Source organism: Hylobates moloch, unplaced genomic scaffold, assembly GCF_009828535.3.
Source record: "Hylobates moloch isolate HMO894 unplaced genomic scaffold, HMol_V3 SCAFFOLD_11, whole genome shotgun sequence".
In the NCBI taxonomy this organism is placed as follows: Eukaryota; Metazoa; Chordata; class Mammalia; order Primates; family Hylobatidae; genus Hylobates; species Hylobates moloch.
This window is the reverse complement of record NW_026652286.1, coordinates 16,420,416-16,445,153: the sequence shown is the minus strand read 5'-3', so window position 1 is coordinate 16,445,153 and position 24,738 is coordinate 16,420,416. Positions and strand designations below refer to the sequence as shown.

Below are 24,738 nucleotides of genomic sequence, written 5' to 3'. Positions count from 1 at the left end.
AGAATAGATTTCTGTTAGATATAAAACAGATTTTTTTAGAGAAAGTATAGCTGTCAGAAATGGAACAAGCAGTGACGGGATGGACACTTGTTGCAGACAATTTAGAGGAGATTCATGAACAAAGTGAGATTTTGGTGATCACCAAAGGCCCTTCTGATGCTAAGATCAAAAGTAAATCAATCAATAACACTGTTCTAAAGCAGATACTGAAAAAAAATAGTCATTTTCATTTGTCTTATACTACATTGAGTATCAAAAATGAGAATCTTCTAGCTTTTAAAGTTCTATAGAATATAGCAAAATACTACTCAGAGTGGTCAGTGAATCATTAAGCATGAGAACTACCAACAAAAAGCAGTTAATAGTGAGTAATTCATTGCAAATTTAATTCAACAAAGAAATTTTTGGAATTCTAATTAATTCATTCACTTAAAAGTATTTTCATCTCTTACTATGTTTTAGGCACTATAACATAGACTATGCTTAATAATTATTTATTTGAATATTAATATTTTTGAGGACCTATGATATGCCCAGTTCCGTCGTGGATATTAGGAGAGTTTTGGAGATTTTTTGTTTTGTTTTGTTTTGTTTGTTTGTTTTTGTTTCTGTTTTTTTTGAGACGGAGTCTTGCTCTGTCACCCAGGCTGGAGTGCAGTGGCACGATCTCAGCTCACTGCAAGCTCTGCCTTGGAGATTTTTTTTAAAAGTAAAAGACAGAAAGTTCTCTTTAGTTAAAGAAATAAGAATGATACACAAAACAGAAATACTATATAAACAATTTTATAGTTTATGATACAGAAAAAATCAAAAGAGGTTATGAAAAGAAGGTATTAGTAAACCAAATAAGCAAAGTAGGATTTAAATCATATTTTAAAACTTTGCAGGCTGACCTGCCTTGTAAAAGACTCAGAGAGCCCACCTAAGCCATGCCTGAATTCTTGACCCACAAAAATTGAGAAATAGTATGTGTATTTTTCTTTAGGCTGCTAAATTTTGGGATGATTTGTCAGGCAGCAGTATATAACTAATACCAATTTTAGAAAAGAGATAATACAGTGTATTCCATTATTATTCAAAGTATTTGCTGCCCCTCCCTGAAGGAAAAGTACACTTCCCACCTTATTCATATCAGGTTTAGCTGTGTCACTTGCAATGCTCTTCCCCATGGAAGGGCCAGACATCCTCACACTGTTGAATTAAGAAGATGGCATGTGACTTGCTTTGACATATGCAAGTGTAGCTGCAGTCAACCCACACCAACATGTAGCACGAGTGAAAAATAATACATTTGTATAAGCCACTGAAAGTTATAGGGCAAAATAATACACTGAAAGTTGTGGAGTCATTTGTTACCATAAAAAATAATAATAATAATAATAATAATAATATAATATATCCTGACTGACACAACTCACTGAACTTTGAATAGATGGAGAATTGGAAGATTATTCCAAGTGGGCAGAAAATAGCATAAAGAAGGGTAAGGAAGCTGGGCATCCCATGTGTCACTGAACGCTCTGGAACATTAAAGAGACTGATCTAGCTACAACTAAAGGTCCATGCTGGGTACTTGTGAGTTGTGGGTGATTAAGTTGGATGACTGAGCAAGATCACATAGTGAAGTTTCTTGAATGTGAAAATCGAGAATGTGCAGATTGTCATGAAATGTAACATTTTGAACAACAAAAAAATTGAGGGATATTTAGGGAGATTACTCTGACAATACAAAGGATTAAGATTTAGGAATAGAATTTAGCTGTCTAAACAGTGAATAAAGATTATGTGATAACATTTAAGAAGTACAAATAGCTTACTATATTTGGTATGTATTGCCACAGTAATGTTGCACAATAAACCACCACAAAACTCAGTGGCATAAAACAATAAGCATTCACTTAGCTCACGAGTCTGCAAGTTAACAGGGTGGTTCTGCTGGTCTTGCCTGGGCTTGATCACATGTCTTGGAATCAGCTGGCTGTCAGCTGAGCTAGGGTGACCTTGGCTGGAACAAGTGGGGCAAATTGGTTCTGCTCCATTTGTCTTTTTTTTAAATAATTTATGGAGGTGAAATTCACATAACATAAAATCAACCATTTTAAAGTGAAGAGCTCAGTGGCATTTAGTAGATTCAAAATGTGCAACCACCACCTCTATATGGTTCCAAAACATTTCCATCATTCCAAAGTAAAACCACTTATATATACATTAAGCAGAGTCTCCTTTTCCCTCAGGCCATGACAAACACCAATCTGCACTCTGTCTCTGTGGATTCATTCACTCTGGATGTTTCAAATAAATGGAATCATACAATATGTTACCTTTTATGTCTGGCTTCTTTCACTAAGCATAATGTTTTCAAGGTTCACCTATACTGTGGCATTATCAGCATTTCATTCCTTTTCATAGCTGAATAACATTCCATTGTATGTATATACTACCATTTGTTCCTACAGTTGCAGGACATTTGGCTTATGAACATTCATGGACATTTGGCTTTTGGCTATTATGTATAGTGTTGCTATAAACATGCATGTACATATACTTGTTTGAGTACCTGTTTTTAATTTTTTTTGCCTAAATATCTAGGAGTGGAATTGCAGGGCCATGTGGTAATTCTGTGTTTTTCTCTTGGAAGACTCAACAAATTGTTTTCCAAAGTAGCTGCACCATTTTCCATTTCCACAAGCAATGTGTGAGGGTTCCTTCCACTTTCTTTACATCCTCAACAACACTTGTTATTCTCTCTCTCTCTCTCTGTGAGTGTGCGTGTGTGTGTGTGAGTTTTATTATAGCCATCCCAGTATGTGTGAAGTAGTACTTCACTGTAATTTTGACTTGCATTTCCCTAATGATTAAGGATGTTGAGTGTCTTTTCATGTGCTTGTTGCCATTTGTATAACTTCTTTGGGAAAACGTTGATTCAAGTCCTTTGCCCATTTTTTAATTGAATTGTTTGTTTTTTGTTGTTGAGCATGAGTTCCTTATATATTCCAGGTTTTAAACCCTTTTCAGATGGATAATTTGCAAATATTTTTTCCATTCTATGGTTTATCTTTTCACTTTCTTGATAATGTCCTTTGGTGCACAAAAATTCCAAATTTAATGAAGTCCAATTTAGTTATTTTTTCCTTTCTTTGCTTATACTTTTGCTATCATGTCTAAAAACTGATTGCCAGATCCACAGTCATGAAAATGTGAACCTATGTTTATTTCTGAGTTTTATGGTTTTTGCCCATTTATTTAGATTGCTGATCCATTTTGAGTTAATTCATGTTTATGATGTGAAGTATGGGTCCAACTTCAGTCTTTTGCATGTGGATATCCAGTTCTACCAGCACCATTGATTGAAGACACTATTCTTTTCCCAGTGAATGGTCTTGACACCTTTGTCAAAAGTCAATTGGTCACAGATGTACTGGTTTATTTCTGGACTCTGAATTCTACTCCATTGGTCTATATGCCTATCCTTACACCAGTACCACACTCGTTGAATTACTGTAGTTTTACTTGTAGTAAGTTTTGAAATTGGGAAGTGTGAGCTCACTGCAAGTAGTTTGCAAGGTTAAGAGTACAGTCCAATCCTCCACAAGACTGTCTTTACTTAAAGACAAGAGCCACATGTTTGGGGGGTCCCCATGCCACTCTTACTTCTGACCAGCTGGGTACAAATTCTGGGATTTATACTACTCCTTCAGGTTAAATAATTTCTAGATGTCTCACAAAACTCAGGAAAATGCTATACTTATGGGTTCAAATTGGTCTGAAACCTTGAGAAATACAGAAGTGCTGTTGGAGAGCAAATAACACAAAAGTTTGAGACTTATGAAGGGGCTTTCACTGAGTGGCATCATGTTTTGATGGTGCTTTAATATGTAAGGGCTATGTAGGGCTTTAAGATTTGTTTGTTTGCCTTTAACTTCAGTGGTGTCTAGCTGCCTATATTGGGTCATGCAGTTGAATATACAGTTTTGTAGTTGTATTTTTACTAATGGGCCTGTATATAGAGAATAGAGAAATTGACCCTAAATTTTATAATAAGCAAAGACTACACAGAATTTGAGCTTGATGGGTCAAAGCTAGTAAATGCAGCTGGGATTATCTTCCAATAGTCTTGACGTTCAGAAAATGCTGGGATTGGATATGGCATTAGTACATTGAGGTGGGCTGTGGAGGGCTTAGCTCTACTAGCTGATCATGCCTTCCTTACTGTGCAGACTGCTACTGCTTACTTAACCAAGCTATGAACTTCGCCTGAAACTTCAGTCAAGTCTGAGATTGGGATTACATTATTTTACATGTTGCAAGGTGGAACAATATTTGCTGCTTTTCTGTGTCTTGAAGGCAAATCTGTAGGCCAGCGCTTTCAACGATAATGGCAACTGAGTTCTACATGCATGACGGTGAGGTTCTGTCTTTAAATTGTTAATATTGGGCCTAGATAGGAAACATTACATCTGCTGCCTTCAATTCTACTCTTCATTATGTTCTTTAAACTGCATTCTGGGCCGAAAAGGAAATGAGGATGAGCTAACATTAGATTCATGTGGCTTGTTGATAAACTTTTAAAGTAACCTCTACCAATCAAAGTAGGCTCTACATTTTATCGTATAAATTTTAAACATGGTTCTAAATCTCATAAACCCAAACTGTGGCTTCACCTACAGAAAGGTGATAGATTTTTTTAATAAAGGAACACTCTATCTTCTTCAGTTAAGATACAGAAACTATTCGAAGAAAGTATTACACATCTAGGAATCACATTGCTAAAGGAATCAAGGAGAAAGTAAAGTGGCTTGAAAATATGCTTAATTATTATGATCAGAATAGAACAGTGTATGCATGAAAATAAAATAAGACAAACTGATTTAGCTGGAGAAGATCAGAAATTTCCCTAGAAAAATGGTACACATCTGACCCAAGCACACATACTTGACAGATAGGAAAACACACACACACACACACCACACACACACACACACACGCTAAAGCCTGAGATCGTAAATGCCAGGTGAAGGAGATCCATTCAAGTCTAATTACTCTTAAAGAAGTTCTTATAAAAGGGTAAAATATTTCATTTGTTACAAAATCAGAAACAGTAACTGGGACTCAGTGAAACCTATTAGAAGAATAAAGATAAGATCTTGGAGAGCAGACTGAGAACATTCCCCTAGAGGAGACAGGATCTCGAATGCTTCGAAGAGTTGGTATTTACATTACAGATAAATTTATAGTAAGAGCAACTGGGGAATCTCTTTTGAGGATAGAACAATTATACAAAGAGTGCACATAAAATCTGGACAAATTGGAGAGAAAGATTGGTATATAATATTACAAAAAAGTGCTGGGTGAACTCTAAAAATAGATGGGCCTGAGATTAAGGAAAGACAAAGACAAGATTAATTACATTACAGCAAATTCAGGCAGAACAATAATTGATCAAAGACTCCATATCCAAGTTAGATGGTAGACACTGTGGGAGAAACACATCCTGTGTAGGATTATTTAATTAACGGAAGTGAAAATAGATAAGACTGGTTTGAACAAAGGATGCTATTGACAAACTTAGAACTGATTGACTTCATCTCTCTCACTATGAGAGACTCTGCAAGAAAAATATCTAGAGGCATATGTTAGAAAAATATGAGTATGGACCAGAAAGCAAAAGGAAAGTATTAATAAAAGAAAAGAAGAGACTCAATTGTGGAAAACAATGCTAACCCCAAGCCTGTCAGAAAAGGGAACTTTCTGAAAGGAAGAAGTATACAGTAGAAGCAAATCTTAAACATTGCAGAAAAAGAAGTGCCTGACAGAAACATTAACCAAGAGCAGGAGCATTAAAAAACTGAGTAAAGACCATGTCCTTAGGAGGAAATGGCAGCAGTGTTGGTCCTCACTGGGACCCTTAGCGCATAAGCCTCAGAAACAGAAATAGCTGCTTCAATTTGGAAATCTGCCAAAAGTTATTCTACAATTGGAATTGATGTGAAGATGAGGGGGAAACTGTGCCCATGAAATAAGTTTCTTAGGCTTAAATAATTCCATAGACAGAGGCTGTTACAGCAACCACTGTGATTGAAGATGCTACTCCTAAGACAAGATGGATGCTATGCCACCAGACATTGATCACCCTCAGTTGAGCATGGGGTTTAGAAGCACTGAAAAAAAAAAAAAAAAAAAAAAAAAAAAGGAAAGAACACTAAGATGCTTGGAATTCTTTAAAAGGGAAAAATGATACCTCAAATAAGTCTTTATGACTGGTGCTACTGCCAATGCAAACTTCCAGATGTTGCAAGAATGAAACACTCTCTCAGTTCCCTAAGAGCGTGGTGGATCATGTCTGAAATCCCAGCACTTTAGGAGGCCAAGGCAGGCAGATCACCTGAGGTCAGGAGTTCAAGACCAGCCTGGCCAACATGGTGAAACCCCGTCTCTACTAAAAGTACAAAAAAATTGCCGTGCATGGTGGCAGGTACTTGTAATCCACGCTACTCGGGAGGCTGAGGCAGGAGAATCACCTGAACCCAGGAGGCGGAGGTTGCAGCGAGCCAAGATCACACCACTGCACCCTGGGCAACAAGAGCGAGACTCCACCGCAAAAAAAAAAAAAAAAAAGAATAATAACAGCAATAATGATGAAAGCTAATTTTATACTATTGAAACATTATACCTTATAATGTTTACCAAGTGTCAGGCACTTGTTCTAAGGACTTTACATATATTTCACTTAATCTTTGCAACATTGTTAAGGTAAATACTATAATTCCTATCTTACAGATAAGGAAACTGACTCTCAGAGAAGCTAAATAATCTGTCCAAGGTCGTATAGTAAGTGGCATAACTGGAATTTGAATTCTGGCTCCAAAATCAGAGAATTTAACCAACACTTTGTGCAGCCTCTTTGAGACAGAAGATAGTGTGCACTGGTCAACTTTTCCCTCAAGATACTGTAAACTTATGCTATAACTAATGCCTTAATGGGAGATTGCTTCCCAAGAAGTTAGGTCACAGGTCATAGAGCCTGGTCAACAGCATGGGCCGACTGGCATCTTGGAAAGACTGATGATAATATTTTCTCTTCTCTGCCTTCCCTCACTTAGTCTCTGTTATGGTCTTTGGCAACAGTCATGTGGGTCTGAATTATGCCAAGCATAGGGTCCTGGAAACATCATTTTGCAGGCAGTGGCCACATTTGCTGGGAGTGGCTACTATTGTGAATGTGCTGGGTATGTTGTTGATGTTGTGATAATCATTTTGTTTGCTTGGAAACAAGGCATATGAAAATGTTGGTGTAGACCTAGTTCAACTTCTGAGGTCCTAAGGGATGACACCCACTCCAGGAGCCCAGACGGTAGCTGTTGGAGACATTCCAGCTCCAATCAGGCATCTAGAAGCCATCTGGCTGATACTGGGAAGAATAAAAATTAGGACTTTGATTTCTTTGCACTTTAACTTGAAGAGTTTGAAACTTTATTGGTTTTAACTCAAAAAGGTACAATAATTTGATCTTGAAATTTGCTTCTGCGCACTTTAAAATTTTGGATTTCATTTGAAATTTTATTCTTTTAATTTTAATGTCTCCACAAAAAGTTGATAATGGGCAAGAGCTAACATTCAAATTCATCTCTATGTTATTGGAATTTTATGATGAAATATCCTGTACTTAATCTAATTTCAGAATCTCCAAAAAAATTATTAGAGAATATACAACTATTTTGGACAGTATTGCTGGGCATAATTTGGGGTGGGAAATGAAATAGGAAGTGAACATTCAGTATGTCCAGAATGAGTTTGGAGTCAATTTAATTAATGTAGTATTGTAACTCATTTCAGAACCACTAGGGTAAATTTAACAGTACTCATTATGATCTAGAAGGATCCACAGAGAAGGAGGGTATGATTATTGGAATGGATCCTTCACAGAGGTCCTAACAGACTAAGGATCTCCTCCCCTGAGAGGGAGAGTGACTCCTCTGGTTCACTGTCATGTAATAATTAAGCCAAAGAAGTTAAGAGATCAAAAAGTTTGGAAATGTTAGTTAAAACTTCCCTTGAAATCAGACGCTGTCTACATCTGTCTTCTGTTTGAAATGCTTGTATAACATCAAATAGCTCATATATAACTAGTAAATAGAGGAATGATGTCAAAGTGATACAGAAGTTTGGTTAATAAATACATGCTTTGTCCTAAACAAAGGAAGCCAAAAGGGTAGGGGTAGAATTCTATTCCAAAATAGTTGTATATTCTCTGATAAATTTTTTGGAGATTCTGAAATCAGATTAAGTACAGGATTAATAGATTTCATCATAAAATTCCAATAACATAGAGATGAATTTGAATGTTAGCTCTTGCCCATTCCTTAAAGGAAGCCCCACTGGCCCAAATCTCCACTTCGCTTCCATCTACATTGTCTCACACTCATTGTTTTTGTGCAGTTTTAATATCTTCTAAAGCAGCACTCTGAGGTGCCTACCCAGGCTGTTTACATTATCTCCTAAGTTAATCATTATTGTTTTAGGTAGTATTGTGGTTTTAAAGGTTAATAGATTTTTGAATGGTTTTCCCAAACCCTAGTTTCCCATATCCCTGTTATTTTGGTGGGCGTGATTTTGCAGAATGTATTGTTTATGCATATATACATAATCGGCCTTCCATCTTATTGGGTTCCACATCCCTGGACTCAACGAAGTATGAATGAAAAATATTTTTAAAATAATACTAATAATACAGAAATAAAAATAACACAAGTTTAAAAACAATACAGTGTAACAACTATTTATATAACATTTACACAGTATTAGGTGTTACAAGTAAGATAGAGATTAAAGTAAACAGGATGATGTGCATAGGCTATATGCAAATATTACACCATTTTATATAAGGGACCTGAGCAACTGTGGATGTCAGTATGGCGGAGGCCTCCAGTAACCAATCCCCCATGGATACCAAAGAATAACTGTATATGTACCAGCATGTTGACCATCTGTAGGAATATGGCATCTGTACACAGTAGGTGAGTAGGTGTACTCCTTTCTACTGTAGAAAGGATAGATCTATACAAGAACCATAACAAAATAACTTTTTCACATATAACAATAAAAATTTCTTTATTAAAATCTTCTGTGGTAGAGGTTGAATTCAGTAATGACTTCTTCCATGTGGCCTCACATAAATTAAACTCTCTCTTTACTGGAGAAAAAAAAAAAAAGCCAGGCTGGTGGATCATGCCTGTAATACCGGCACTTTGGGAGGCCAAGGTAGGAGGATTGCTTGAACCCAGAAGTTCAAGACCAGCCTGACCAACCAACAGAGAGAGACTCCGTCTCTACAAAAATATTTTAAAAAGTAGGCACAGTGGCCTGCACCTGTAATCCCAGCTACTAGGGAGGCTGAGGTGGGAGGATTGGTTGAGCTTGAGAGCTCAAGGCTGCAATGAGCTGTGGTTGCACCACTGCACTCCAGCCTGGGCAACAGATTAAGACCTTGTCTCAGGAAAAAAAAGAAAACTGTCTATGGCTTAGAATAAAATCTAAAAACAAGCAATTTGCCAATCCTGTTGGTCTTTTCAAAGGTTTACTTGACAAAGTAAAAGTAGTTTAATATTATATCAAATGTGCTTATTTCTCATAGCATAGAAGGAAAACTTGAAAGTATATCTAATTCCAAAAAAGAAGCAATAGGTAGGAGAAAATTTTTATTTTGTGTATCTGTTGCTTTTAGTCCTTCGTACAATTACACTTCTAATCTGTGCTTATAAATAAAAAGTAATTGCTATGATCTTAACATTAGACATTATTAAAAGATTTTTTCTGATCTGATACAAAGCAAGAAAAAAAAGGGTCATACATCAAATCAAAAGAGTATCAGCATTTATTTGTTTAAATTAAAAGATAACTTTCACATATAACTTGACCTTTCCCAAGCTGAAGTTCAGAAAACCATCTAACACAAAAGTTTAGGGACCTCAGTCATTTGATGCACAACATCATAGAAACAAAGAAAAAAGAAGTTCAAAAACCTAATGTTAAGTGACTAGGGTGCTACAGACTGGAAGTTCCTCCAACAGGATTAGCTTCTTTAAATATTTTAAGTCCAGTGAACTTGTAATGCTTCCACATGTTAGTGGTTGCACAGGCTAATTTCGGCTGGCATAAGCTTTTATAAGGATGCAAAAACAGAGGGCAAGGCATGCATTAAAATGTGATAATAGCACACTTCTGGGATATGTGAAGCACGAGGCATGAATCCAAATGCCTCTGGCATCCATGAAGTATCAAGTCTCAGAGTCAGTGCTTTCTGTTTTGATAAGTAATTCTGTTATACCATATTTGGGAGGAGAGAAATAAACTTTCTAAATATAAATATTTCATCTTAATGAAGATCCCTTATAGTTTCAATTCTAGCAGTTTATTCAAATCTGATGTTTTAATTCCAGGTGAACTGGAAATAATTCAAGTCTAGATAGGGTATTAAGAAAATATGTTGTTTATTTTTATTAATGCAAGTTTAAGAGCAATTTCAAAATACTGTTATCATAAAGAAAATCTTAGCCAGAGTAATGGAAGAGGAGACAAAAATGCAAGAAAGAAAGAAATCAACTTTAATAATGATACTCTTATTAACCCCAAAGAACAAAAGGAAGGATTCTTTGTGTTACATGTTTTGCAGGTAAATAACCTTACCTAATCCTTCCAGATAATGGGTAGGTATCTACAGGAGATTTGAAATCTTCAGATAAAAACATGTAATAAAATGAAAAACAGTTATGATATCCAATAAAAACGTTTTTTAAAAGGCCAAGAAAAACAAATTTACTTTCTGAATACAGACATATGTAATCCTTGGCCAAAAAATTTGAGTTAGAAACAATAAGTATCAAACTATCATAATTATCATTCAGTAAGTATTAATTAAGGATGATAAATCAAGAAAAGAGTCTGCTTTTATATAGTACAAGTGAGAAAATGGGAAACAAATGGAAGTATCTGCTGTAGCCACATCCCAAAATCACCTCAGTTGTCTGAATCACTACCCTTGCAGTTAAAGGCATGTTATTTAATATCTTGGCCCTCCTCAAGCATGGAGTTAAAGTATGGATGAAGTTATAGGACCATTTCAATAACACATTTAAACTCACAAATGTGGAATTTCTTTTCAGAGGCTAGCAAAACAAAACAGTACCTCTAGAGATATTAGATGGATATCTAATCTCTTTTGACAAAGACAATGAAATTACTTTAAAGTACATTTCATAACTTTTTTTCTTGCTGAAGATGAGCTGCTTTTAATAGTGTAACAGTGGAACCAACTAAATGTCCAAGAGTAGGTAGTTTAATTCATTCATGCCACATTTATGAGTGTCAGCTATGTCCCAGGCACTGTGCTTATTACTGGTATTACAACAAAGAAAGTGTCTGTTCTTGCCCTCTTTTATGTTACATTGTGGTAGAAACAGATCATGTGGGAGAGTAATATAAGATTCATTCAAAAATCCAAGTACTATTTATTGAGTGCCTGTTCCCAGGAAGCCAGTAGTCTGGTAGGAAGGGTGCATACATACAAAAAAGTAACAAAGCAATACAATAATTACATCCTGTATGGAAAGTACTAGGAAAACAAATGGAGTTCTGACATACACGAGACAGTAAAGTGGAAAGAGAGAGGGAGGCAGAAAGAGAGAGAGAGAACAGAGTACAATGGTTAAAAGCGCTGCTACTGGAGCCAGCCTGCCAAGGTTTGCATCCCAACTCCACCACTTGCTAGTTGTGTGATGTCGAGCAAATTACCTAACTTCTCTGTACCTCAGTTACTGCAATAAATAGGAATTACAGTTTCTCTGAGAACTAAATGAGTTAATATTTGTGATAAGCTTAGAATAGCACCTGGTCCAGAATAAGTACTACCTAGTAGTAGAGTTGATAATGCAAGAACCTAGTGAGTGAATTTCTCTATTGTCAAATTAATTCCTAATCTGTCAATTCTGTGACAAGGGATATATACTTTGAGGGACAATGATGTGCTAGAGCCAACTTGTACCAGTCTGCAAAAACCAATTGTTCTCATCTCTTCTCCAAATACTTTATTCAGTAAGTTAAAACCCTTCCCTCTGAACTCTGCATTCAGTGGTAGCTTGAGATTGGCCATGGTACGAGCACCTACACCATGAAGTTGCTAAATGCTACAAATCAGGGCCTTTTTTTTTTCAGAGCCAGTTGATAACATTTATCAGCATACTGCTGATATACACACTTAGAAGAGAGTAATGGGTTATTGGAGTTCTTCCTAGTGGTTCCAAACTGAACTACATTTAGTTTGGTATATTTGTTACATTTCATAACTTTTGAATAAGCTCTAGAAGTTGACCAAAACAGTTTTAAAACATCTATCTAATTACACAGTAATGCAATTTCTCATTTTTGTTTTTGGAAAGCTGTATCCTATATAAATTGGCTGTTACATTATAAAAATGTATTAATTACTTTTATTTAATTATGGTTTACTAAGGTTAAAATACCCATCAATTTTTTAAAAACTCCAAACTTGTGTTGAAATAAAAGATTCCTAAAATCTTAATGTCCTTTCATGATTTTCCTTTGTATAAGAATATTTATCCATGTTATAATTAAACTATGTTTTATTATATGTTTTTCTTTTAAATGTTTAAAGTAAAAACAAAATATGTCTTTCAAAATATTATCAAATGGTTTACAAAATCTTTGCCACTTACCTTTTGAAATATCTTCAATTTTTCTGCCATACAAATCATAAAAATATCTGGCTGGTAAATTTAGATTCATTCTTATTGTGCAAGTATCTAAAACCTGTGCAGGAAAAAAATTAAAAATAATTTAGTAAACTCTGGTTATATTGAATACACATTTAAACTCTTTTCTCTACTACACAGCTATTAAAAATTATATTGTAAAATAAAATTTAATGATTTATAAAATGTTCTAATATATGAAATTCAAAAGCAGTTAAAATTGTTACATCCTAATTGTACTTGTGTGTGTGTAAAAAAACACATAAGTATTAGTAAAAAAGAAAGAAGATGCCACAAATATTAAATACTGGTTATCTATTATTTAATAAATGGTAGACCTTTAGAACTCCAAGGGATTTTTATCATATTCTTGCAACTTTCTGTATGTTCCATTTATTTCACAATGAGAGGATATTACCTTTTAAATTCGATTTTAAGTACCTGCTTTCCTTAGCTTTTAAATGTTTTCCAAATGTCCTAAAATAAATAATAAAAATAATCTGATCACAGTTCACCTTGATAATTTATGTTGTTTGGGTACTAAAAACTGAACTTAATAAATCACATTTCAGGTTTTCCATGAATATGAGTCTCAAGGTCTTTACCTTTAATGGTTTCTAATACGCAGTCTCTTTTAATATTACAATATCATGACCTGTTCTTGTTATTTTACATGCAGCCCTTTGTTTGAAATTGAAAGTGCTCTGCCATCCATTTTTTACTATTCCCAGCTATAATATTACTTTCCCATAACCAAGAACTACTACTGAAGGACAATGTGAATTATATTAATATGATTATAGTAAACAGAACATCTTTCAACTGCTCAAACCATCTTTCAGTTGCCGATACTACCTGTCTCTTTTTGCCCACTTCTGTCCCTACTTTATTATTGGAGCCCATAATTTAGTCCTAGCTTAACCAATTCATTAGCTTTGTGACAATGTATATATTTCAATAGCTTAGTGTTTATATAGAGGCAAAGTTGTACTTTCAGCCTGTAGAACAGCTTTCAAACATTGTGACTGATTTGGTTTATATAGTTGCTCTATCAAAAGACAGGTTGAATTTTAAAGGCAAATATTTAACTGACAAATTAAGTTGACAAATTGGTCTTTCTTGGGCTGTATGTACCAGAGGTTCTCAGCCTTTATTCTACTCTACTCCTATACATAACTAATCATGTCCCCATGGACCACATGCTCCCATGACCATTCAAAGGGTTGCATGTTTCTTGCACACTAGCTGCAATTCAGAGCATTGAGCAATTCAGAGCAATGTATTGCTGCTGTTTTTCTCACAATCAAGAATGCATACACACTCATTATTAGGAATAATGTTATAGGAATATTCTTTTTTTTTTTTGAGATGGAGTGTCACTATGGTCGCCCAGGCTTGAGTGCAGTGGTACGATCTCAGCTCATCGCAACCTCCATCTCCCGGGTTCAAGTGATTCTCCTGCCTCAGCCTCCCGGGTAGCTGGGATTACAGGCATGTGCCATCACACCCGGCTAATTTTTTGTATTTTTAGTAGAGACGGGGTTTCTCCATGTTGATCAGGCTGCTCTTGAACTCCCAACCTCAAGTGATCCACCTGCCTCGGCCTCCCAAATTTCTAGGATTAGAGGCGTGAGCCATCACGCCCAGCCAGAAATATTCTTGAGCTTTCTAATTTATGAGGAAAAGATCATTCGCAACATCAATGCTTTACCTAGTTAAATAAAAAAGTACTTGCAAAGAATGTAACAACCCTGGTGATTCTCTAAATAACCCTGGTTATTCTTCCTGCCTTCTTTTTTACTCTTGTGAGTCAATTTCTTCAGTGACTACTGCCCACAAGTTCATCTAGGACCCCTGTCCCATGGACTGAAACTTTTACTAAAGATGCTGGGAAAAAAAATGTTCAAAATATAAGAAAAAAGTATCAGGAAAAGAAACTGGAGTTTGTCTGTGGCTTGAAACAAAAAGAAGAGTGGAACATATTGACTGACATTGGCATGGGATCCATGCTTGTTTTTATTTTAATACTCTAATTAACACAGTTGGTGTCTGACTGGCAAAATTCTCCTGTCACTGGAGTGAAAGTAAAACGGATCACTTTCACCACCACTCTCATTGACAAAAATACTCAAGGGAGATAATTCAGTACAAATTGCTCCTTAGCCAGTCATGTCTGAATACTATTAAGCACCTACGGTTGGTCACATAGACCGTAAGCAAGACATAATCTCCTCTTTACAACCCCACGTTACTTATCTTTCCAGTCCTCATGTTCAGTTCTCAATTTCTTAATATTATGAAGTTATTGCTGTATTTAAAAGTATAATGATGTCCTTCGGTACAATTTATATTTCCTAGTTATGAGTGAAGGTTCAAATATCTAAGTATCCTCTAAAGCTACAATTTACCAATTAAACTAAGTAAAACTATAATCTACTTGAAATTTCAACCAAAATTTCAGTAATTTAAAAAAATTATTTTAAATATTGCTGCCTTTGCATCTTAAAAAAATCAGTCCCTCCTTCCCTCCCCCGTAGGAGTTCACAGTGTCTGCTATTGCCATCTTTATGTCCATGAGTACCCAATGTTTAGATCCCACTTATAAGTGAGAACATGTGGTATTTGGTTTTCTGTTCCTGCATGAATTTGCTTAGGATAATGGGCGTCCAGCTGCATCCATGTTGCTGCAAAGGACATACTTTCATTCCTTTTTATGGCTGCATAGTATTCCATGGTGCATATGCACCACATTTTCTTTATCCAATCCACTGCTGATGGGCACCTAGCTTGATTCCATATCTTTGCTATTCAGAACAGTGCTGTGATGAACATACGAGTGCATGCGTCATTTTGGCAGAATGATTTTTCTTTTGGATATATATAACCAGTAATGGGATTGCTGGGTCAAATAGTAGTTCTGAGTTCTTTGAGAAAACTCCTTACTGCTTTCCACAGTAACTGAACTAATTTACATTCTCACCAACAGTGTATAAGCATTCCTTTTCTCCACAGTCTTGCCACTATCTGTTGTTTTCTTGACTTTTTCATAATAGACATTCTGACTGGTTACAACACTTTCTAACTCAAAGATTCCCCTTTTCATTGAGCTAAAACATCAGTAAAAATGTCTGTGCAAACCAAACCTTTGTACAAGTTTTAAGAGTTAAATGAGTTTTAAAACTGGCATTAGAAAATCAAACACTAACATTTAATAATGCATGAGCAACACTGTCATTCCTTCCTACTTGAAGAATTAAAAATCTTTGCAGTGTTAAAGCAATGCCAGCCTTCAGTAATCATTTCCTCAGAGTAAATTATCAGTGGTATGAATTAGTATCACTATAAGTTTCTGTCAAAAGCCCTGAAGTGAAGCTTCTACTTGTAAGGTCATTCTTATAATTTACAATTGAAAAGTACATTATGGTGTCATCTTGCTGTAATATTAAGGTTAATTAAAATAGCATTTCCACTAATCTGTACCTGTTAAGCTTGCTAAAATATTACTTTTACAAATTCACATTTTGTTAATTCCTTTTTTTTTTTTTTTGAGACAGAGTCTTGCTCTGTCACCCAGGCTGGAGTGCAGTAGCATGATCACAGCTCATTGCATCCTCAACTTCCCAGGCTCAGGCAATCCTACCAGGTCTTCAGCCTTCCAAGCAGGTGAGACAACAGGTGTACCACATGACACCCAGCTAATTTTTTAATTTTTGTAGAGATGAGGCCTAGCTATGTTGCCCAGGCTGGTCTCAAGCCCACTGCCCTCAACTGATCCTCCTGCCTCAGCCTCCCTAAGTGCTGGGATTACAGGCATGAACCACTGCACCTGGCCTGTTAATTCCATACAGCTTAAGTTTTAGAAACTCTTCTGATACTAAAATTTTAAATCATCATACTGTAAAACCAGAATCTTCTTGAAAAGCACCTGGGAAAAAATATTCCACAATGTTTTCAGTTTAATCTACTTGTTTACAGATCTGGGAGTCATCTCCACCTCCAGACATATCTAGTACAGAGTTTGCAGCTCCTGGAATGGTCAGAACCTCTGGGTTGCCACTACTTCAGTTCAGGTGAGAGAGTACACTTAGACCAGCATCACCGTAGGTCATATGAACCAAGTTAATAAGCCATCAGACGCAAAAATGTCACTTCTCCTCAAAGACAGAGAACCTTAAAACATTTTAATATGGTTTTATGAGTTAATGACTGGAAGCATAAGCCCCAACTTACACTTCCCCAACACACTCTCCTCAAAGATTCTCTACTGTAGGAGTTAGCAAACTACAGTCCAAAGGCCAATTCCAGTCCATAGCCTGTTTCTGTGTGGCCTATAGGCTAAGAATGGCTTGTACATTTTTAATTCCTAAAACAGAAATCAAAAGATGAATCACACTTTGTGATAGATTTAAACATGAAATTCAAATTTAAGTACTGTACATAAAGTTTTCTTGTAAAACAGCCACACTTGATCATTTACATATTTTCTATGGCTGCTTTCATGCTGTAACAGCAAGGCTGGGATAGTTGCTACAGAGACCTTATGGCTTGCAAAACCAAAATTATTTTGTTTGCCTTTTATGGAAAAAGTTTTGCATCAACATTCACATGAAGCTCTATATTTTCCTGTTCTGTATAAATTAGCCTGAACTCCTTTATTCATTTCTAAAACTCTTCCATTGTGTACTCTGAAAACGTCTCCCCTGATCAACAAATTTGATTAGACCCACAACCTCTTTTAAAAGAAACTAGGCTTTCCCCTGAGGTCACTAACTTCTTCAAAGCCCTCTCAAGTGGTGAGAATTTATTCTCTCCTATCACACAATCTCAAGTTTGGAAAGTGGTGTTATAATTCTATTTCCAGATAATTTCTCCCCAACCCTCTTATTGAACAAAAACAAACAAGTGCTGTCCCCAACACCCAGGATCTTGATGTTCAAGCATATCATCTTCTCTAACTCTAGTCATTCTTCCTCATTCTTAGATAACTTTTACCACACACAGCTTGCAAAATCCTAACTCTGGGCGACCTTCACTTTCCACTCTATGTGCACACTGAGAGGCCTGGTGCTGCTGGACAAAGTCACACAACTGAACATATCAACATTACTATCATTCATGATCACCAACTTCCATGGTCCCTCAGTACTGCCCAGCCACTTCTATTTCATTTCTTTGGTCAAATTTCTCTCCCACTTTCCACAGAGTATTTCCAACCATCTCTAATCTGCTTACCTCCACCTAGCATTTCCTTCCCTAACTGCCTCTTCATTTTCAGCAGATGACATCATCTCCTATGTCAGAGAGAAATCTGAAGCCTTATCTTACTGCTATCAAAGCTACAAGCCTACTTATTTCTACAGCCATCCACTCTTTTTCCTTCTAGTTATATTACAAGAGTTCCTGCTCCTATCTAAGGCCAATATTCCACTTATGCTTTCAATTATGTATGCTCTCAGCTTTTAAAGCAGTTTATATTATCCATCATTTTTTCTCTCTCATGTATATTCATCTACTGCTTCTCAACTAAACTGTTACCACTGATATTGAAACATAAGTCTTTTCTATCTTGAAAATTAAATCCCCCCATACCTACCTGATATCTCCCTCTAGCTACTCCTCAACTTTACAGCTAAATGTCTTAGATTTGTCCATGCTCTCTGTTTCTTTTCCTTTCTTCCCATTCATTCTCAGCCTGTTCCAGTTTGGCTTTTTTACCATCAATTTACTGAAATAATTCTCACAATGATCACCAATTACTACTATATTGACAAATCCAAAGGACATTTTAAAATTCTTACTTGTTTTGAGCATTGTATTAGTCCATTATCATGCTGCTGATAAAGACATGCCCAAGACTGGGCAATTTACAAAAGAAAGAGGTTTAGCAGACTCAGAGTTCCACATGGCTGGGGAGGCCTCACAATAATTGTGGCAGGCAAGGAGGAGCAAGTCACATCTTACATGGATGGCAGCAGGCAGAGAGAGAGATTCTGCAGGGAAACTTCTCCTTATAAAACCATCAGACCTCAGGCCAGGCATGGTACCTCATGCCTGTAATCCCAGCACTTTGGGAGGCCAAGGTGGGCAGATCATGAGGTCAGGAGTTCGAGACCAGCCTGGCCAACATGGTTGATTCCCCATCTCTACTAAAAATATAAAAATTAGCTGGGTGTGGTGGCGGGCACCTGTAATCCCAGCTACTCAGGAGGCTGAGACAGGAGAATCACTTGAACCCAGCAGGCAGAGGCTGCAGTGAGCTGAGATCGTGCCATTGCACTCCAGCCCGGTTGACAGGGTGAGACTCCATCTCAAAAAAAAAAAAAAAAAAAAAAAACACCAGACCTGATAAGACGCTTTCACTATCACAAGAACAGCACAGGAAAGACCTGCCGCCATGACTCAATTACCTCCCACCAGGTCCTTCCCACAACATATGGAAATTCAATATGAGATTTGGGTGGGGACATAGCCAAACCATATCATTTCACCTCTCAAATCTCATGCACCCCTCCCAAATCTCATGGCCCCTCCCAAATCTCATGTCCTCACATTTTGAAACCAATCATGCCTTCCCAACAGTCCCTCAAAGTCTTAATTCATTTTAGCATTAACTCAAAAGTCCACAGTCCAAAGTTTCATCTGAGACAAAGAAAGTCCCTTCCACCTGTGAGCCAGTAAATTAAAATAAAAAGCAAGTTAATTACTTTCTAGATAAAATGGGGGTACAGGCATTGGATAAATACAGGTGTTCCAAATGGGAGAAATTGGCCAAAACAAATGGGCTACAGGCCCCATGCAAGTCTAAAATCCAACAGGGTGGTCAAATCTTAAAGCTCCAAAATGATCTCCTTTGACTCCATGTCTCACATATAGGTCATGCTGATGCAAGAAGTGGGTTCCCATGGTCTTGGGCAGTTCTACTCCTGCGGCTTTGCAGGGCACAGCCTCCCTCCTGGCTGCTTTCATGGGCTGGTGTTGAATGTCTGAAGCATTTCCAGATGCAAGGTGCAAGTTGTCAGTGGATCTACCATTCTGAGGTCTAGAGGATGGTGGCCCTCTTCTCACAGGTCCACTAGGCAGTGCCCCAGTAGGAACTCTGTGTAGGGACTCACAAGCTGCCAATGCTTGGGGCTTGCACCCTCCAAAGCCATGGCCTGAACTCTATGTTGGCCCCTTTCAACTACGGCTGGAGCAGCTGGGATGCAGGGCACCAAGTCCCTAGACTGCAGTGCAGTAGGGGACCCTGGGCCTGGCACACGAAACCATTTTTCCCTCCTAGGCCTCCAGGCTTGTGATGGGAGGCATTGCTGTGAAGACCTCTGACATGCCCTGGAGACATTTTCCCCATTGTCTTGGGGATTAACATTCAGCTCCTCATTATTTATACAAATTTCTGCAGCCGGCTTGAATTTCTCCTCAGAAAATGAGATTTTATTTTCTATTGAATTGTTAGGCTGCAAATTTTCCAAACTTTTATGCTCTGCTTCCTTTATAAAACTGAATGCCTTTAACGGTACCCAAGTCACATCTTGAATGCTTTGCTGCTTAGCAATTTCTTCCACCAGATACCCTAAATCATCTCTCTCAAGTTCAAAGTTCCACAAATCTCTAGGGCAGGGGCAACATACCACAAGTCTCTTTGCTAAAATATAACAAGTCACCTTTGCTCCAGTTCCCAACAAGTTCCTTATCTCCATTTGAGACCACCTCAGCCTGGACTTCATTGTCCATATCAGTATCAGCATTTTGGTCAAAGCTATTCAACAAGTCTCTACGGGGCTCCAAACTTTCCAATTTTGTCCTATCCTCTTTGAGCTCTCCAAACTGTTCCAACCCCTAACTGTTACTCAGTTCGAAAGTCGCTTCCACATTTTCAGGTAGCTACAGAAGCACCCCACTCTTAGTACCAATTTACTGTATTAGTCCATTTTCATGCTGCTGAGAAAGACAAACCCAAGAATGGGTAATTTATAAAAGAAAGAGGTTTAGTGGACTTACAGTTCCACATGGCTGGGGAGGCCTCACACTCATGGTAGAAGGCAAATTGGAGCAAGTCATGTCTTACATGGATGGCAGCAGGCAGAGAGAGAGCTTGTGCAGGGAAACTCCTCCTTATAAAACCATCAGATCGCATGAGACTAACTATCATGAGAACAGCATGTGAAAGACCCACCCCCATGACTCAATTACCTCCCACCAAGGTCCCTCCCACAACATGTGGGAATTAAAGATGAGATTTGGGTGGGGACACAACCAAACCATATCAAGCATGAACAAATCCTGAGATACAGGAATCCACTATTTTTTCTCCTGCTTTCTTGTCTCCTTCATAGGATCATGCATATTCATTCACTGGGGTTTATCAAGATAAGTCCTAGCCTTCTCCTCTTTCTGCCTCTCTCTTAAGGCAATCTAAATGGTACCCCAACATTTCATCTTCCATTTACATACTGACAACTCCCAAACTGATATGTTTCTTTTATTCATTAATTCAAAATATTATTGACTACTACTATCTTCCAAGTGCCTGGATATGGCAGTGAGCAAAACCAGCCAGGTTCTTGTTCTCATGGAGCTTTTAGTCTAGTGGTGGACAAAGACATTTATAAAATGATCATATCATTAAATGTGGAGTAGGTGGCATAAGGAAGCCTTCTGAGAAGAGATAAACTGGATTTATCTGGAAACAAGTGGAGGATATTGAGAGTGGAGAACTATTTCAGAGAACACAGCATATGAAAAGGCTCCATGGCAGAGCAAGCAGGATGTATTCCAGGAATCGAAAGGTCAGCATATGAAAGGGGAGAGTAGCCTCACAGGAAAGGAAAGAAGCCTTCCTTATGCCACCTACTCCACATTTAATGATATGATCATTTCACAAATGTCTTTTTTATTTTTTTATTTTTTTGAGACAGAGTCTCACTCTGTCAGCCAGGCTGGAGTGCAATGGCACGGTCTCTGCTCACTGAAACATCTGCCTCCCAGGTTCAAGTGATTCTCCTGCCTCAGTCTCCTGAGTAGCTGGGATTACAGGCACGTGCCACCATGCTAAGCTAATTTTTGTATTTTTAGTAGAGATAGGGTTTCACTATGTTTGCCAGGCTGGTCTTGAACTCCTGACCTCATGATCCGCCTGCTTACGCCTCCCAAAATGCTGGGATTACAGGTGTGAGCCACCACACCCGGCTTTATTTTACAAATCTCTTTGTCCACCACTAGACTAAAAGTTCCATGAGAACAAGGCCATGGTTGGTTTTCCTCACCACCATATCCAGGTACTTGGCAGATATTAGTAGTCAAAAAATATTTTGAATTAATGAATAAAAGAGTCAATATATATTATTTCTAATTTAAACTCATTTTAGTATAAATATCTTTTGATCAAGATTCTGATAAGCTAGGAAAAAATTCTGACTGCTTTTATAAAATTATGCTATAAAGTATGCATAATTCCAGAAGAATTTTTTTCAAATAAACCAATTCTTTTTAGTACCAGAGCACTGACTTTTTGCAAGTCCTAGGAAATAAAATAAGAAAACCTCTTCACGTGTATAGTAATACTGTTGGCTGCCTATCCAATATCCATTCTCCAACCTCATCCTTACTATACTGATTTTGTTTAGGTATATACTCTTCTCCCTTTTGACTCAAGGAAGACTACAATTATCTTTTTGTTGTTGTTGTTGTTGTTTGTTTTTCTGTTTTTTTGAGATAGAGTTTCGCTCTTGTTGCCTAGGCTGGAGTGCAATGGCTTGATCTCGGCTCACTGCAACCTCCGCCTCCCAGGTTCAAGTGATTCTCCTGCCTCAGCCTCCCGAATAGCTGGGATTACAGGTGTGCACCACAACGCCTGGCTAATTTTGTATTTTTAGTAGAGACAGGGTTTCTCCATGTTGGTCAGGCTGGTCTTGAACTCCTGACCTCAGGTGTTCCGCCTTCCTTGGCCTCCCAAAGAGCCACTGTGCCCAGCCTACAATTATCTTGATGTGTCTAAATTACCTATTGTAGTCTCAACGCCCCTTGTCAGTGAATGGCTTAAGAGAGACACATAACCCAGTTCTGGCCAATGAGACATAAGCAGGGGCTTCTGGGAAAGGCTTAATCATTCATAGAGAAGAGATGGTCCTTTTGTGCCTCTGTATATAGTTATACCTGGCTGTGCAGCCATCTTGTTACCAACATATGAAAGAGTACAAACTCCAGAAAACTGTAGAGATCACAGCTGGAATTCTGTCATACTATGCTTGGTGCTGCCCTACCTCTGGACTTCTTGCTTCCTTTTTGCTTAAGTCTGTTTGAATCAGGAATCTGTTATTTGCAGCTAAAGTCATCCTGACAGAAAAATACTTTTTTTTGTCCCATGTTCCTCAAATGATGAAAATCTATTCAGCTAATTCAGTGATTATTGTATACCAAATAGATTACAACAGTATTCACTATATAAACCTAAAAAGCAAACCATTTAATTAAAAATCTAGAGAATAATTTTAGATGAAATTTATCAAGCTGAAAATTATGAAAATGAGTGGATAATTGTGAAACTAATCATTTGGATTACTAAAAATACTTCACCTTTGGCAATTAATTGTACTTGCTCAGTAGAAGAGAACTACCATTTATTATGATTATTTTGAGAAAGGAAATCTGTTTTTATAGAATTTTTTTTTTGCTAACTGAAAGGCTGTCAAATAGTTTATGAATTTTCAAAGAATTAAAATGTAATAAAATGCCATGGCATAAGTCTCTGCTCAGGCCAACATTTTACAAAAATGACTTATAATCAAAATTATTATCATTATGTTAACCAGAAAATGCCACAAGATTGGGCTAAATTTGTACCCATCTTATTAAGTACCTTAAAGGTACTTTTCTGAATAAAATCCTAGAGCTAAATATGCTGGCCTGTTATTTGTCTTATTCTCATAAAGGTAAGTGAAAGAATGCACACCAAATCTAGTTATTTGCTTGCACTAGTAATGAACATAAATATGATTTGAAAAGGCAACTATTTCTCGTGAATTTGTGTTCTGTAGTGTTTTGGTATTTTATTTTTAGAATGTGAATGAGAAGTAGATAACCAGAGGAAATTTTCTTAAGAATAATTAAATGAACCAGATTACAATTCTAATCATATTATCATTTTTGTTTGTTTTTAAAATCTACTCTATTGATTTATAATGTACATGAAATAAACTGTACCTATTTTATAAAAGTAGGTGCAGTTGATGCAGGTAGAACAATGTATATCCGTGTGTAACTACCACAGTGAATATATAGAATATTCCCACCACCTTCCAAAATTCCTCATGTTCTTTTCCAATTACAACTCAATACTCCTGGCCCTAAGTCACCAATAATCTGGTTTTTTTCACTAGAGAATAGTTCATCTGTTCTACAATTTCATGGCATGTAATATTTTGTACCTGGTTTCATTCATTTACCACAATGCTCGTTCCTTGACATAAATATATTATAATCTTTTATCCATTCACAGGTATATTGACTTTTTTACTGTCTGTAGTTTGGCTAATTGCAAATAAAACAACTATGAACATTCACTTAGAAGTTTTTGTGTTGACATATGTTATTTATCTTGGTATATATCTAAAAATGAGATTGCTAGATTGTATTTAAGTGTAAGCTTAACTTTATATGAAAGTATCAAACTGTTTTGCCAAGTGGCTGTATCATTTTGCATTCTTATCAGCTAAATATAAGATTTGCCATTGCTCCACATTTTCACCCACTTGGTATTGTCAGTCTTTTAAATATTAGTCATTCTAATGTGTGTATAGTGGTAACTCCATGGATTTAATTGCATTTCCTTGATGATTAATAATATTGAGCATCTTTTCATGTGCTAATGGTTGATTTCTATGTCTTAGTAAAATGTCTCATTCACGTCTTTTGACCTATTTTTGCATTGAGTTGTTTGTTTTCTTACTGTTGAGGTTTCAGAAATGTTTATATATTC

General features: G+C 36.9%; 1 protein-coding gene across 1 annotated transcript in view; it reads right to left on the bottom strand.

The window, feature by feature from the left end:
* Positions 1-24,738, bottom strand: part of DCDC1 (doublecortin domain containing 1) — a 486,974-nt gene that overhangs the window by 376,728 nt on the left and 85,508 nt on the right. Inside the window, 1 exon segment of the mRNA XM_058424526.1 lies at positions 12,729-12,822. Coding sequence (XP_058280509.1) covers positions 12,729-12,822 — 94 coding nt within the window.